The sequence below is a fragment of the Bufo gargarizans genome, chromosome 4 (genome assembly GCF_014858855.1).
Source record: "Bufo gargarizans isolate SCDJY-AF-19 chromosome 4, ASM1485885v1, whole genome shotgun sequence".
Taxonomy (NCBI): Eukaryota; Metazoa; Chordata; class Amphibia; order Anura; family Bufonidae; genus Bufo; species Bufo gargarizans.
In genome coordinates, this window is record NC_058083.1 from 389,229,127 (window position 1) to 389,241,571 (window position 12,445).

General features: G+C 41.5%; 1 protein-coding gene across 1 annotated transcript in view; it reads right to left on the minus strand.

The window, feature by feature from the left end:
* Positions 1 to 12,445, minus strand: part of ARHGEF33 (Rho guanine nucleotide exchange factor 33) — a 166,599-nt gene that overhangs the window by 113,970 nt on the left and 40,184 nt on the right. Inside the window, exons 2-3 of the mRNA XM_044292262.1 lie at positions 7,812 to 7,966; positions 3,257 to 3,306 (exon numbers count right to left, since the gene is read on the minus strand). Coding sequence (XP_044148197.1) covers positions 3,257 to 3,306; positions 7,812 to 7,869 — 108 coding nt within the window. The 5' untranslated portion in view covers positions 7,870 to 7,966. The remainder of the gene's footprint in view (positions 1 to 3,256; positions 3,307 to 7,811; positions 7,967 to 12,445) is intronic.

A 12,445-nucleotide genomic window follows, 5' to 3' on the forward strand; every position in this document is an offset into this window, starting at 1 on the left:
TGTACTCCACTGCTGGTTCCATCCTGGTGCTTTTAGGGTCGCTGTACTGAGACATGCGTTGCCCTTAAATTGTAGAATCCACAGAAATGGTGTCTCCTGTAGCTGTCCTTCTGGCTGTAGGAACGATCCCGCTGCTTGCCACCAATGTAACGGACCGTTTCAGCGGACAAGGGGTTAAGATCCGTTTAGGCGATATGCCCCTTTCCGAGAGACAGGCACAGCTACTGCAGAACACCAACCTCCCGAACTGGATACAAAATAGCACTCCAAACTGGAACCTCGCAAGTAGCTGCCAGCAGACGAACAGGAAAAGCGCATTCAGTCAGCTTACACTCCTGGCAATCAGTCTCCAACAGCATACAGGGAATCCCCCCAATAACGAGACAAGGCTCCGTGTTGAGGGTCAGCAGTGATCTGACTGTACTTCAAGTACAGCCTCTTTTATTAATAAAAACCAAACATAGTACTGCCCACAGGGTTTTGAAATCCAACCAATCAGTAATTCACAACACACACAATGTAAATACAGCAACCAATCATTCCCGCCCCCTAGAGGACCAGAAGGGAGACTGCGACACAGGACAGATACAACATATCCCCACAATGCATCATGGTTTCCTCCTCTCTGCCTGGGAGACGACCGAAGACAATCCAATTATCTCTCAGGACAAAGGGGAGATCACCAATACACATGTGGAGACACCAGGACAGACATCACCATTTAAACACACAATGGGACAATGGGATAATAGAACCACACCCAGCATATTCCTCCCAAGCTGACAAGTTACACTTATTATAAGTTGTTATAACTTTGTGAGGTTACATTGTCCATACATATAACTTACATCAATTTAAACAGTATAACTTGGGGGACAAACCTATCCAAAATTCCCTGGAATAGGTTCAGGGGTTTAAAAGTTACTATGGGCCATAATCCTGAGGCAAGAGGCTTTTAAACAGCCCCCTCCAAAACCCAGTGGCGAGGTTGGTTTCGCCACAGATACTAATGACAAAATTAAAGAGGTTGTCTCAGTTCAGCAAATGGCATTTATTTTGTAGGCAAACTTAATACAAGGCACTTACTAATGTATTGTGATTGTCCATATTGCCTCCTATGCTGGCTTCATTTGTTTTTCAATCACATTATACACTGCTCATATCCATGGTTACGACCACCCTGCAATCCAGAAGCGGTGGCCATGCTTGCACACCATAGGAAAATGCATTAGCCTATGCGCACTCCTCCGGGTCACCAGAGAGGCTGGTGCCTTTTTCTAAAGTGGGCTAGCACGGCCACCGCTGCTAGATTCCAGGGAGGTCATAACCATGGAAACACACAGTTTATAATGTGATGAAAAATTTATCAAGCCAGCAGAGGAAGCAATATGGACAATCACTATACATTAGTAAGTGCCAGTGGTGTGCCAAGGAGGGGGTTGTGGGGGGTGGTCCTCTCCGGGTGCCATCTGTCAAGGGGTGCCAGATGCAATGACCACTTCCAACAATACATGCGCTCATTGCTAGAGCATCGGGGAGCATGGTGGACCTTTCTGGATAGTCAGCCCTTCTGCACAACGTTGTTCACCCTCCATCGATAAATTATGCCTTGCCATCTGTAACAGTAAAATTCCACTGAAAAAACTAAGATAAAAACATCCTGCACTATATCATATACAAATGTGCGGATGTCCCTGGCCATATTATTGAAGAAAACCACAGAAATAAGATAATAATGCACTTATTAAAGTAGATGCAAGCACTATATATGGACAAAGTCCTCACTCTGATGTGATAATATCTGAGACACTTAGTCAATATATTTTGATCAAAACACATCTAAGCCCGCCTACCGATCGTCAAGGTGGTCTCAGGTCAGGCGGGTCCTACGCTAAACCTACCTAAGCCATTGGGCTTCTATGTTCAGGAGCGCAGATGCCGCACATATGGTGTGCTGCTCCTAGTCACCTCCATGTGCTTCAAGCAACCGATGGGAGGAGGAGCAAGCACAGCCATATATACCACCTAATAAAGGCGCTCTATTGGATAGGGGAGGGGGCAAAAGTGCAGAGGAATGCTACTCCCAAGATAATAGGTGCGCATTCACACTTAAAGGTGCCACTCCCTCAAGCAAATACTACATAGACAGAAAAATTCCACAGAAAAAACTAAGATAAAAACATCCTGCACGATTTCTGTGGAATTTTTCTGTCTATGTAGTATTTGCTTGAGGGAGTGGCACCTTCAAGTGTGAATGCGCACCTATTTTACCTTGGGAGTAGCATTCCTCTGCACTTTTGCCCTTCCTATCCAATAGAGCGCCTTGATTAGGTGGTACATATAAGTGTGCTTGCTCCTCCTCCCATTGGTTGCTTGATGCACATGGAGGTGACTAGGAGCAGCACACCATATGTGCGGCGTCTGCGCCCCTGAACATAGAAGCCCAACGGCTTAGGTAGGTTTAGCGTAGGACCCGCCTGACCTGAGACCACCTTGGCGATCGGTAGGCGGGCACAGATGTGTTTTGATCAAAATATATTGACTAAGTGTCTCAGATTTTATCATATCACAGTGAGGACTTTATATATAATGCTTGCATCTACTTTACTAGTGCATTATTATCTTATTTCTGTGGTTTTCTCCATCTGTAACAGTAGCCACACTACCACTTCTATCTATCTTTCGAAGCCAAAGAACAGGGATAAACAACCTCCAGCACTTCAGCTGCTGTAAAACAACAACTCCCAAAATTCTCTAATCAGTTCTATTGGAGTTCGGAGAACAGCCGAGCAAGTGTGAATGCTTCGAGTTGTAGTTTTAAGACAGCTGGAATGCTGGAGGTTGCTGATTCTTGGCTCAGATAGCAGCTCCATATTCCCATATGCAATTTTCTCCCCTACTGACTCTTCAAATGTTTTTCTTAGGGCTCATAACCTATACTTTTCTGATGAGGCTTGTTCATTATGGCCAATACCCTTCACTGTTAATGCCACATTACTCCTTTGGGGCTGGAGTTGTGCTTTTACATGGTTTTGTCTACATTTTTCCCAATTGAGGTCTGCTCAGTACTGTACCATGTAAACAAGAGTTTGGGAAATCTGTGTACTGCTATAAAATTCATCCATGTGAACCCAACAAGACAAAAATAGTTAACATAGGAAGATGAATACATTATCCTCTAAGATACAGCATAAAATCAGCAAAATATAGATCACTCATAAGCTATAACCTCAAATATATTTTAGGGTGTTTGTACCTGATAAATCTGGGCTGGCAAGGTGCTTACTGGAACATTTTCAGTTTCTCCTGTGTGGGAAAGAAAGACATTGACCTATAAAACACACATTGAGCACTACATAGAGTAAGCCTGTTTTCCTAGAAGCATATGGAACATGATAAAGACATAATTTATTACCTATTATCTTTATGGAGCTCTGAAGCTCAAATCAATGTAAAACACTGCTGCCATTCAGAACAATACTACTGACAAATATATTCTATAGATTTTACCAGAATGAGAATACCTGGAGGTAAGAAAGAACATTCTGGAGCAGCATCAGTTTACAGAACCCAACTACAAGTGAGCTTAGTAAAGGGAAAAAAAAGTCTGTTCAAACTGTTGGGAAAAATCTGTGGTATGCGTCAAAGTAACATCTACATGAAAGCCAAGACCCAAAGGGATCTCATGAACACTCTGGCCAGTCTGTGCCTACAAAGACCCACAGTAAGCTGCAATACACTGTGTTCTGACATATTCCTATCATAGCCAGCAAAAACCCTTTCAGCAATTTGTTGTACAGTAGGTCTTCTGTGGAATCGGATCAGGTGCACATGCCCTCGCTCCCCATGCATCAATAAAACATGGGAGTGCATACTATCAATTGGCTAGTTCACTAGTCCTCCCCTGCCTCAAGGCCTACTGGAGATGCTCTGACCCAGTATTCTAGCCATCACAATTTGGCAATTGTCTAGCGGACCCTTGAGCTTCTTACTTTCAACACAAGAACTTTAAGAACTTACTATTCACTTGAAGCCTAAGGCTGGGTTTCCATGTTCACTTTTTTATACAGCTTTTTAAGTCAGCAGTGGGTTCAAAGAGAGGAGAAGCCTCTGTCTTTCTTTTGTACATGCTCTTCTCTTATGAGCCATTCCTGGCTTTGGCTTAAAACACTGCATAAAATAATTTGACTGTGGAAACCCAGCCTAATACTGTAAATGCCACCTCTTATCTGCCACTTTTTCTGGGAGTGGCTGCCCCCTTTTGGACCGTGCACTCCTGCTCAACTGCCAGAGCTTTTAATCAGACATTTGAGGCAGTGGTTGCTCCTTTTTAGACTGTGCATTCACACCCATCTGCCCAGGGTTTTAAATCAGAGTGTGATATAGCTGAATTCTACATTGCCCTAAAAAAACTGGTAAGTCCGTTAGTGTAGGTCGTGACTGTGAGAAATCACATAGTCGCTGGTAGATGGGCCTGACGCAATTTTGATTAAAAAAATGTGCGCAAGGAGTTTCTTATTTTCATATAGTAAGTATAGCAGGAATGCAATTAACTTAAGATAATACTTCTATTCACAGTCATCTTTTCAAGATCAACTCAATTGCAATTAAAACAAGAGAAGGTTATTTACTACTGTAGTTATCTACTACTACCTCCTCCAATAAAGTATGCAATATAATCATATTTAACGATCTACCAGTGGTAAGTTCAGGATTTCTGTAAGGGGGAGTTCACAGATATTGGACTTCACCCATCTACTAAGTGGCATCTTGGTAACATTGCAAAGTTTGGACACATGAAACCGATCATTAAACCATAACCAGTCATTCATAAGCTCACTTGTGATGAGCAATTATTGGGGGGGAGTAAAAAATTAGGAAGGTGGGGAACAGTACCTAAAAATGCTTTGCTTCGGAAAAAAAAAAACATATTATGTAGACATACAAAGTTATTCACCAACAATCATACAGTCATACAGTACATTCATTAAAATACTTATTTTTAGACTATCAAATGCTGCCTAAAAAGCTTAATAAGAAAGACGTGCTATGACCAGTTAGATAGCTACCCTACAAATCCACCCTTGAATGTCGGCAGCTTGTCTTAAAAACAGCTTTTTTGTGTTTTCCACCTTTGATATAATACTTTGCAGGAGACACATTGCAAGATTAACCAGAATTGTTGGTATGACATACACAGAAGGAAGCTTGCTTCTGGATAGCCTGCCTGGCATGACATTTATCCTAATGGTTCTTCAGTTTATAAAGTGGTACTCGAATAGCCAATAGCATTCATAGTACTAAATTATTTTAAAAAATACATTTGCAAATAGAGAACTTGCCCTTTTTTCAATGGCACAAATTTGGTTGCATTTATGATAATGAAATATATTCTCTTGTGAGCTTTTGGAATATATACAGCCTTCTCAATGTTATGGCTAGGAGCTGAGTGCTGGAATGGAATATCCCAAGGTGGCCTGGGTGCCATCAAGTCACTCTGCCTTGGTATTTATGTAACAGGATTAGGACCACATACAGAATGTTTGTCTCATTGTGTGATTGATCTCTTCCTTTTCACTTTTATATTTTATTTTCCCCTTTCTTCTCTTTGATGGAAGGAAAGAACCCACCTTGGGTACATACCTGATGGCTGAGTACTATGGTAGGTGGGAAGTCCTGTTGCAGATTTTGCACTGGGATGTACGAGCATCATATTACACTTCTGTCAGATGGATCATTAGGAAATCCCATCAATAACAGGGCACCTGTCTGTCTTTATCTATGTTATTGCACTATATAGCATATTACGTTTAGAGGCATTCCGTTATTCATTCCGTCATAATAGAAGTCTATGGCCTGCATAACGGATACGTCCCGTTTACGTTATGCTGGAGTCTTCTCCTGCATTACAGGAACCGGACAAATCCGTTATGCAAGCCATAGACTTCTATTATGACGGAATGAATAACGGAATGCTACTAATGCACAATTCACTAAATACCACAAAACGAACCGCAAACGATTTTCAAAATATGAAATTCGCTCATCTCTAATTATGGCGCTGCAAGATATCCTGTTTGTACACCTTTGAAAATGCTGATTTTAACTTTTGTTTGGATATCAGATGTTGTGATTCCAAAAACTATGTGTCACGCTTCAATGTGGGAGGGAAACACCACACCGAGCATAGGAGGGAAGAGGGAAACAGGGAATCAGGCCTGAGAACTAGGGAAGGAAGATGGACACCTCGTGGTGAAAACCCTAACCATAATCCTGACTGACTACCAGTATGAACAGACCCCAAAGGTAGGTGAGTTCATACGCAGGAATACCTAGAATCCTATCTAGCCCTATAGGACCCTGGTACTAATGGCAGGGACGAGACTACCTGTTCCTCCTAAGGAAGGATGGACAGGAGTCTACTTCAGGCCTAATACAAAACAAGAGGGAAATGCAACACACAGAACCCAAACAAAATACAAAAGGGAAAGAAAAGACTTAACCTCAAAGAGGCTATGGCAGCACCAGGAACTCAGCCGAGATCCATCCACAAACAATTCACAGGCACAAAAGCTATAAACCACACAGCATAGTGGGAGAAGCAACTATAAATAAGGAAGGTTAAATGACCATATAAACCACACCTGTCCATTACCAGAAACAACACAGACACCTATTGATCCACAAGGAAAATCTGTCAGATCAAACCACGTGTTGCCAGTCTCACAGATCTCCTGCCACTCACTGTCGCCGGGACGTCCGTATGTCTCGGTACGTCCGTGACACTATGAAGTCAGAGGTGAGGGTTATTGCAGACAGTATGGGAACATGGATAATGCCACAGAAACAGAATAATAAGCATAGTAATGTGTCATTCTTTGCCAGTTTCTCACAAAGAAAAGTCAAACATTTTGACACAGGTCCTTTTTTGTACCAAAATTAGCTTTTTTCTCCTTTCGACCTCATCACCACATTTAACAATATTTGCACCAGAAAATTGCTGCACATTATACCTGAAATCTACACCATCTCTTTGCTTACGTAGATTTCATTTTCTGGTGCGCCAACATGCTGAGGATACATCAATATTATATAAAGTCCTGTGCCCCTTAATAATTTAAGTGCATCTTACAATAACAAAGCTGTTGTCTTAATAAATCCCCCAACCCCATTTTGACAACCTGCAAACCAAAGGCAACATACCGTACATACAATATATACAATCACATATACACATATGTACAAGGCAGAAACAATTAAAAATAGTCAGAATCTAGAAAGGGCAACCGATTATATAGGACACATGTGGAGCCCATATGCAGCAAAAATTAGAGAGTTTGAGGTTCACCCACCATACATGCAGACCCTTACAACAGCCTGAGCCTGCTGATGGGATAAAGGGAAGCTGCACTGTTATAGAATGGTTCACACCTATAAAGGTAGCAGATCCAATGGTAACATGTATGATAGAGTTACTGTTGAAAGGGGTTTTCCCATCATTCAAACCACAGGATAGGGGGTAAGTATCTGATTGCTGGTGGTCCAACCACTTGGACCTCCACAGATCAGTAGATCACGAGTCCCGTGTCTCCGTATGAAGTTGAGCTCCAGTCAGAACTCAATGCACCAGATACTTAACCCCTGTCCTGTGGATTGGGGATATGTTTGCATTGTGGTGCAGGCTCCCTGCTACATGTAGTTTACATGAGCTACAGCATTACTAATAGATGTAAGCATAAGCTACAGATTGTGCACCACTGAGATATTTTACTGATTTGGGACCCAACCGATGAGAATTAGAAAGATTTTACCTTCTTGTTTGTTTGAGTCCATGGCTGGCTTTCCCTGTTCTGATGAATCACAGATCATCCTTTCACAGAGCTACAGTATTCTGTCCTCTGAGAGCAGCTCATGGGGCAGCAGTAACTATCATGTGAGTTCAATGATGTTTCATGACGGCCAATGCCTGTTTTCATAAAAAGGATAAAGGGTTTATTGAGTTTCTGGATGTGGAGAATGAAAATTTTGAACTCACATGCAGTGACATGCTAGCTTATTTTACTGGAACCATCTGACAATAACTAGAAACCCGTTCAAACTACATGAATCCATCTCCTATGTCCTATTCCATCTGCCCTTTCTTGATAGATATAAAAGACTCTATTAATTACCACATATGCACAGTGCTGCCCATAATTATTCATACCCCTAGAAAATTGTGACTTAAAGTTACTTTTATTCAACCAGCAAGTAATTTTTTGACGGGAAATGACATGGGTGTCTCCCAAAAGATAATAAGACGATGTACAAGAGGCATTATCGTGGGGAAAAAAAACATTTCTCAGCTTTTATTTGCATTTGAGCAAAAAGTGTCCAATTGGCGTAAAAAAGGAGAAGCCTTCAACCCAAAGAACACCATTCCCACTGTCAAACATGGTGGTGGGAACCTAATGCTTTGGGGGTGTTTTTCAGCCAATGAACCAGGGAACCTAATCACAGTAAACGGCACCATGAAAAAACAGCAATACATGAGGATTCTCAAGGACAACATCAGGCAGTGGGCAGAGAAACTTGGCCTTGGGCACCAGTGGACATTTCAGCATGACAATGACCCAAAACACACAGCAAAAGTGGTGAAGAAATGGTTAGCAGACAACATTAACGTTTTGGAGTGGCCCAGCCAGAGTCCAGACTTGAATCCAATTGAGAACCTGTGGAGGGAGCTAAAGATCAGGGTGATGGCAAGAAGACCCTCCAACCTGAAAGATTTGGAGCTCATTGCTAAAGATGAATGGCCAAAAATACCTGTGGAGACATGCAAAAAGCTGGTCTGCAATTATAGGAAGCGTTTGATTGCTGTAATAGCCAATAAAGGCTTTTCTATTGATTATTAAGAAGCGTATGAATAATTTTGGACTGGACACTTTTTGCCTCAAATGTAAATAAAAGCTGAGAAATGTTTTTTTCTCCACAATAATGCCTCTTGCACATCGTCTTATTATCTTTTGGGAGACACCTATATCATTAACCGTGAAAAAATTACTTGCTGGTTACTTTTAAGTAACTATAAGTCTAAATTTACCAGGGGTATGAATAATTATGGGCAGCACTGTATGCACCATGCCATTATACTATATGACAATCAATGTCTACACAGCTGGAGTTACCCTTTATAGAATATACTATATGCTACATCTATTATTATAGCACAAATGTTCAAATCATAGACATAGCTATTAAAGGGTTTGTCTTACTTCAGCTAGTGTCATTTATCATGTAGAGAAAGTTATTACAAGGCACTTACTAATGTATTGTTATTATCCATATTGCTTCCTTTGCTGGCTAGATTCATTTTTCCATCACATTATACACTGCTGGTTTCCATGGTTACAGACCACCCTGCAATCCATCAGTGGTGGTCATGCTTGCACATTATAAGAGAAAATGTCAGGCTCTCTGGTGGCTGGGACCATGGGAGCGCACATAGGCTAGTGCTTTTTCCTGTATTGTGCAAGCACAAACACCACTGATGGATTGCAGGGTGGTCTGTAACCATGGAAACCAGCAGTGTATAATGTGATGGAAAAATGAATCCAGCCAGTAAAGGAGGCAATATGGATAACAACAATATATTAGTAATTGGCTTGTATTCGATTTCTCTACATGATAAATGCCACTTACTGAAGTGAGACAACCCCCTTTAAAATCTTCAGAAAATATATTTAAAGTGGTGCTGGTATACAAGAATGACGCTAAGTTCATGTTGGGTATAAAAATATGAACATTAAAGTACGGTATGTCCGTATATCTAAGGCTAGTTTCACACTAGCGTTTTGAGAACCGGCAGGCTATTCCGGCAGGGAACAGCCTACCAGATCTCTCTGCATTCCAGCATTGCCAGAAGCAAAAATATCGCCGTCCGGCCCCATTCACTATAATGAGGACTGGTGGAGATCCGGACGCAAGGCGGCAAATATGCAGAGGATCTGCCGGACAGAAACCGCTGCCGCTTCACGACATCTTTTCCGGATCTCCACTGGTCCTCATTATCCCATTATAGTGAATGGGGCCGGCGGGTATCCGGTAGCATGCGGCAGTGCCGGATCCAGACATCTCCAGCAGGCTTCTCCCTGCTGGAACAACCTGTCGAAGATGCCTAACATTAATGTGAAACTAGCCTAAAAGGCATAAAGGAATAGAGAAGATTGGGGTATTGTGTGCAATAAAGATTAAAAAACATAATAAAATGTATTTTACTAAATATATGAGGTAAAAATATTTAGGTAACAAGAGAGTATGGATCTTAGAGGCAGTCCCTACAGCTGCTATAGGGACAGTGGACAAGTCAAACCTCAGCTCAGGATCTTCGTCTCTAAAGAGACAAAATTCATGTCTGGAAATACTCTCATCATACTTTATGATCTCCTTTTTGCCAGAAAAGTAGCTTTAAAAAGTCGCAAGCTATGTAATTGTAACTTTCTAAATGCAACTTTTTGAAGAAAAAAAAAGTAGCAAGTGCCTCTTTTTACGCTGCCCTCGTCACTTTTCCAAAAGGGGGACATGGCAAGGGCAGGAATGGGGCATTGCCAACATCTTCATTTATGACAGTTTTCTGGTACAAATGAAGCCAGGAATATACAGCCAGGTCCATAAATATTGGGACATCAACACAATTCTAACATTTTTGGCTCTATACACCTCCCCAATGGATTTTAAATAAAACTAACTAGATGTGCTTTAACTGAAGAATGCCAGCTTTAATTTGAGGGTATTTACATCCAAATCAGGTGAACAGTGTAGTGTAATGGGAGAATTGGCTTCTCAGCTGTTCCATAGCCAGGTATGTGTTATTCCCTCATTATCCCAATTACAATGAGCAGATAAAAGGGCCAGAGTTCATTTCAAGTGGGCTATTTGCATTTGGAATCTGTTGCTGTCAACTCTCAAGATGAGATCCAAAGAGCTGTCACTATCAGTGAAGCAAACCATCATTAGGCTGAAAAAACAAAACAAACCCATCGGAGAGATAGCAAAAACATCAGGTGTGGCCAAAACAACGGTTTAGAACATTCTTAAAAAAAAGGAACGCACCGGTGAGCTCAGCAGCACCAAAAGACCAGGAAGACCACGGAAAACAACTGTGGTGGATGACCGAAGAATTATTTCCCTGGTGAAGAAAACACCCTTCACAACAGTTGGCCAGATCAAGAACACTCTCCAGGAGGTAGGTGTATGTTTGTCAAAGTCAACAATCAAGAGAATACTTCACCAGAGTGAATACAGAGGGTTCACTACAAGATGTAAACCATTAGTGAGCCTCAAAAACAGGAAGGCCAGATTAGAGTTTGCCAAACGACATCCATACTGGGTGAGTGAGCTGAGCACCTTGTCCGTGCCACGGTGCACAATTTGGGTTGTGCATAGATTACCATAGCCGAGGCATGGTTATATAATCAACCATAGTGCATCTAAAGTGGATCTCTTAGTGACCGTCTCCACACCTGAGTGATATCACGGATTGTGGCCCTTCTTGTGTCACCTCGATCTGCCACAGGAATTGTGGATACACTCTGGTCACTTTGATTTTTTATATAGTTAGTAGGTTTCCTTTCCTCTATAATATTTGTATATTAAATCAAGTATTAGTTTTATCTAATCCTCATAACGTTCCTAACTACAGTGATATTATTTATTGATGGTGGAACGTCTACCTATATTAGCTTGCCAGTGATTTGACCCAAAGCATACTGCAAAAGCAACCAAAGAGTTTTTTAAGGTAAAGAAGTGGAATGTTATGCAATGGCCAAGTCAATCACCTGACCTGAATCCGATTGAGCATACATTTCACTTGCTGAAGACAAAACCGAAGAGAAAATGCCCCAAGAACAAGCAGGAACTGAAAACAGTTGCAGTAGAGGCCTGGCAGAGCATCACCAAGGATGAAACCCAGCGTCTGGTGATGTCTATGCGTTCCAGACTTCAGGCTGTAATTGACTGCAAAGGATTTGCAACCAAGTATTAAAAAGTGAAAGTTTGATTTATGATTATTATTTTGTCCCATTACAAGTGGGAGGCACATATGCAAACTGCTGTAATTCCTACACCGTTCACCTGATTTAGATGTAAATACCCTTAAATTAAAGCTGGCAGTCTGCAGTTGAAGAACATTTCAAATCCATTGTCGTGGTGTATAGAGCCAAAAATGTTAGAATTGTGTTGATGTCCCAATATTTATGGACCTGACTGTACTGTTTAGGTGCAAGGACTGCTGGAGGATGTGCCTAATTTATCATAAATGTGTTGCATCCTCCGGCAGTGCATGGGTTACCAAGACCGGAGCAGAAAGCGTCTGTCTTTATAAATCACCCCCCATAGAGTAGCTTTGCTACCATACAGTGACACCTTCCATAAATAAATACTCACATGACTGTATTTTCCTGATTTT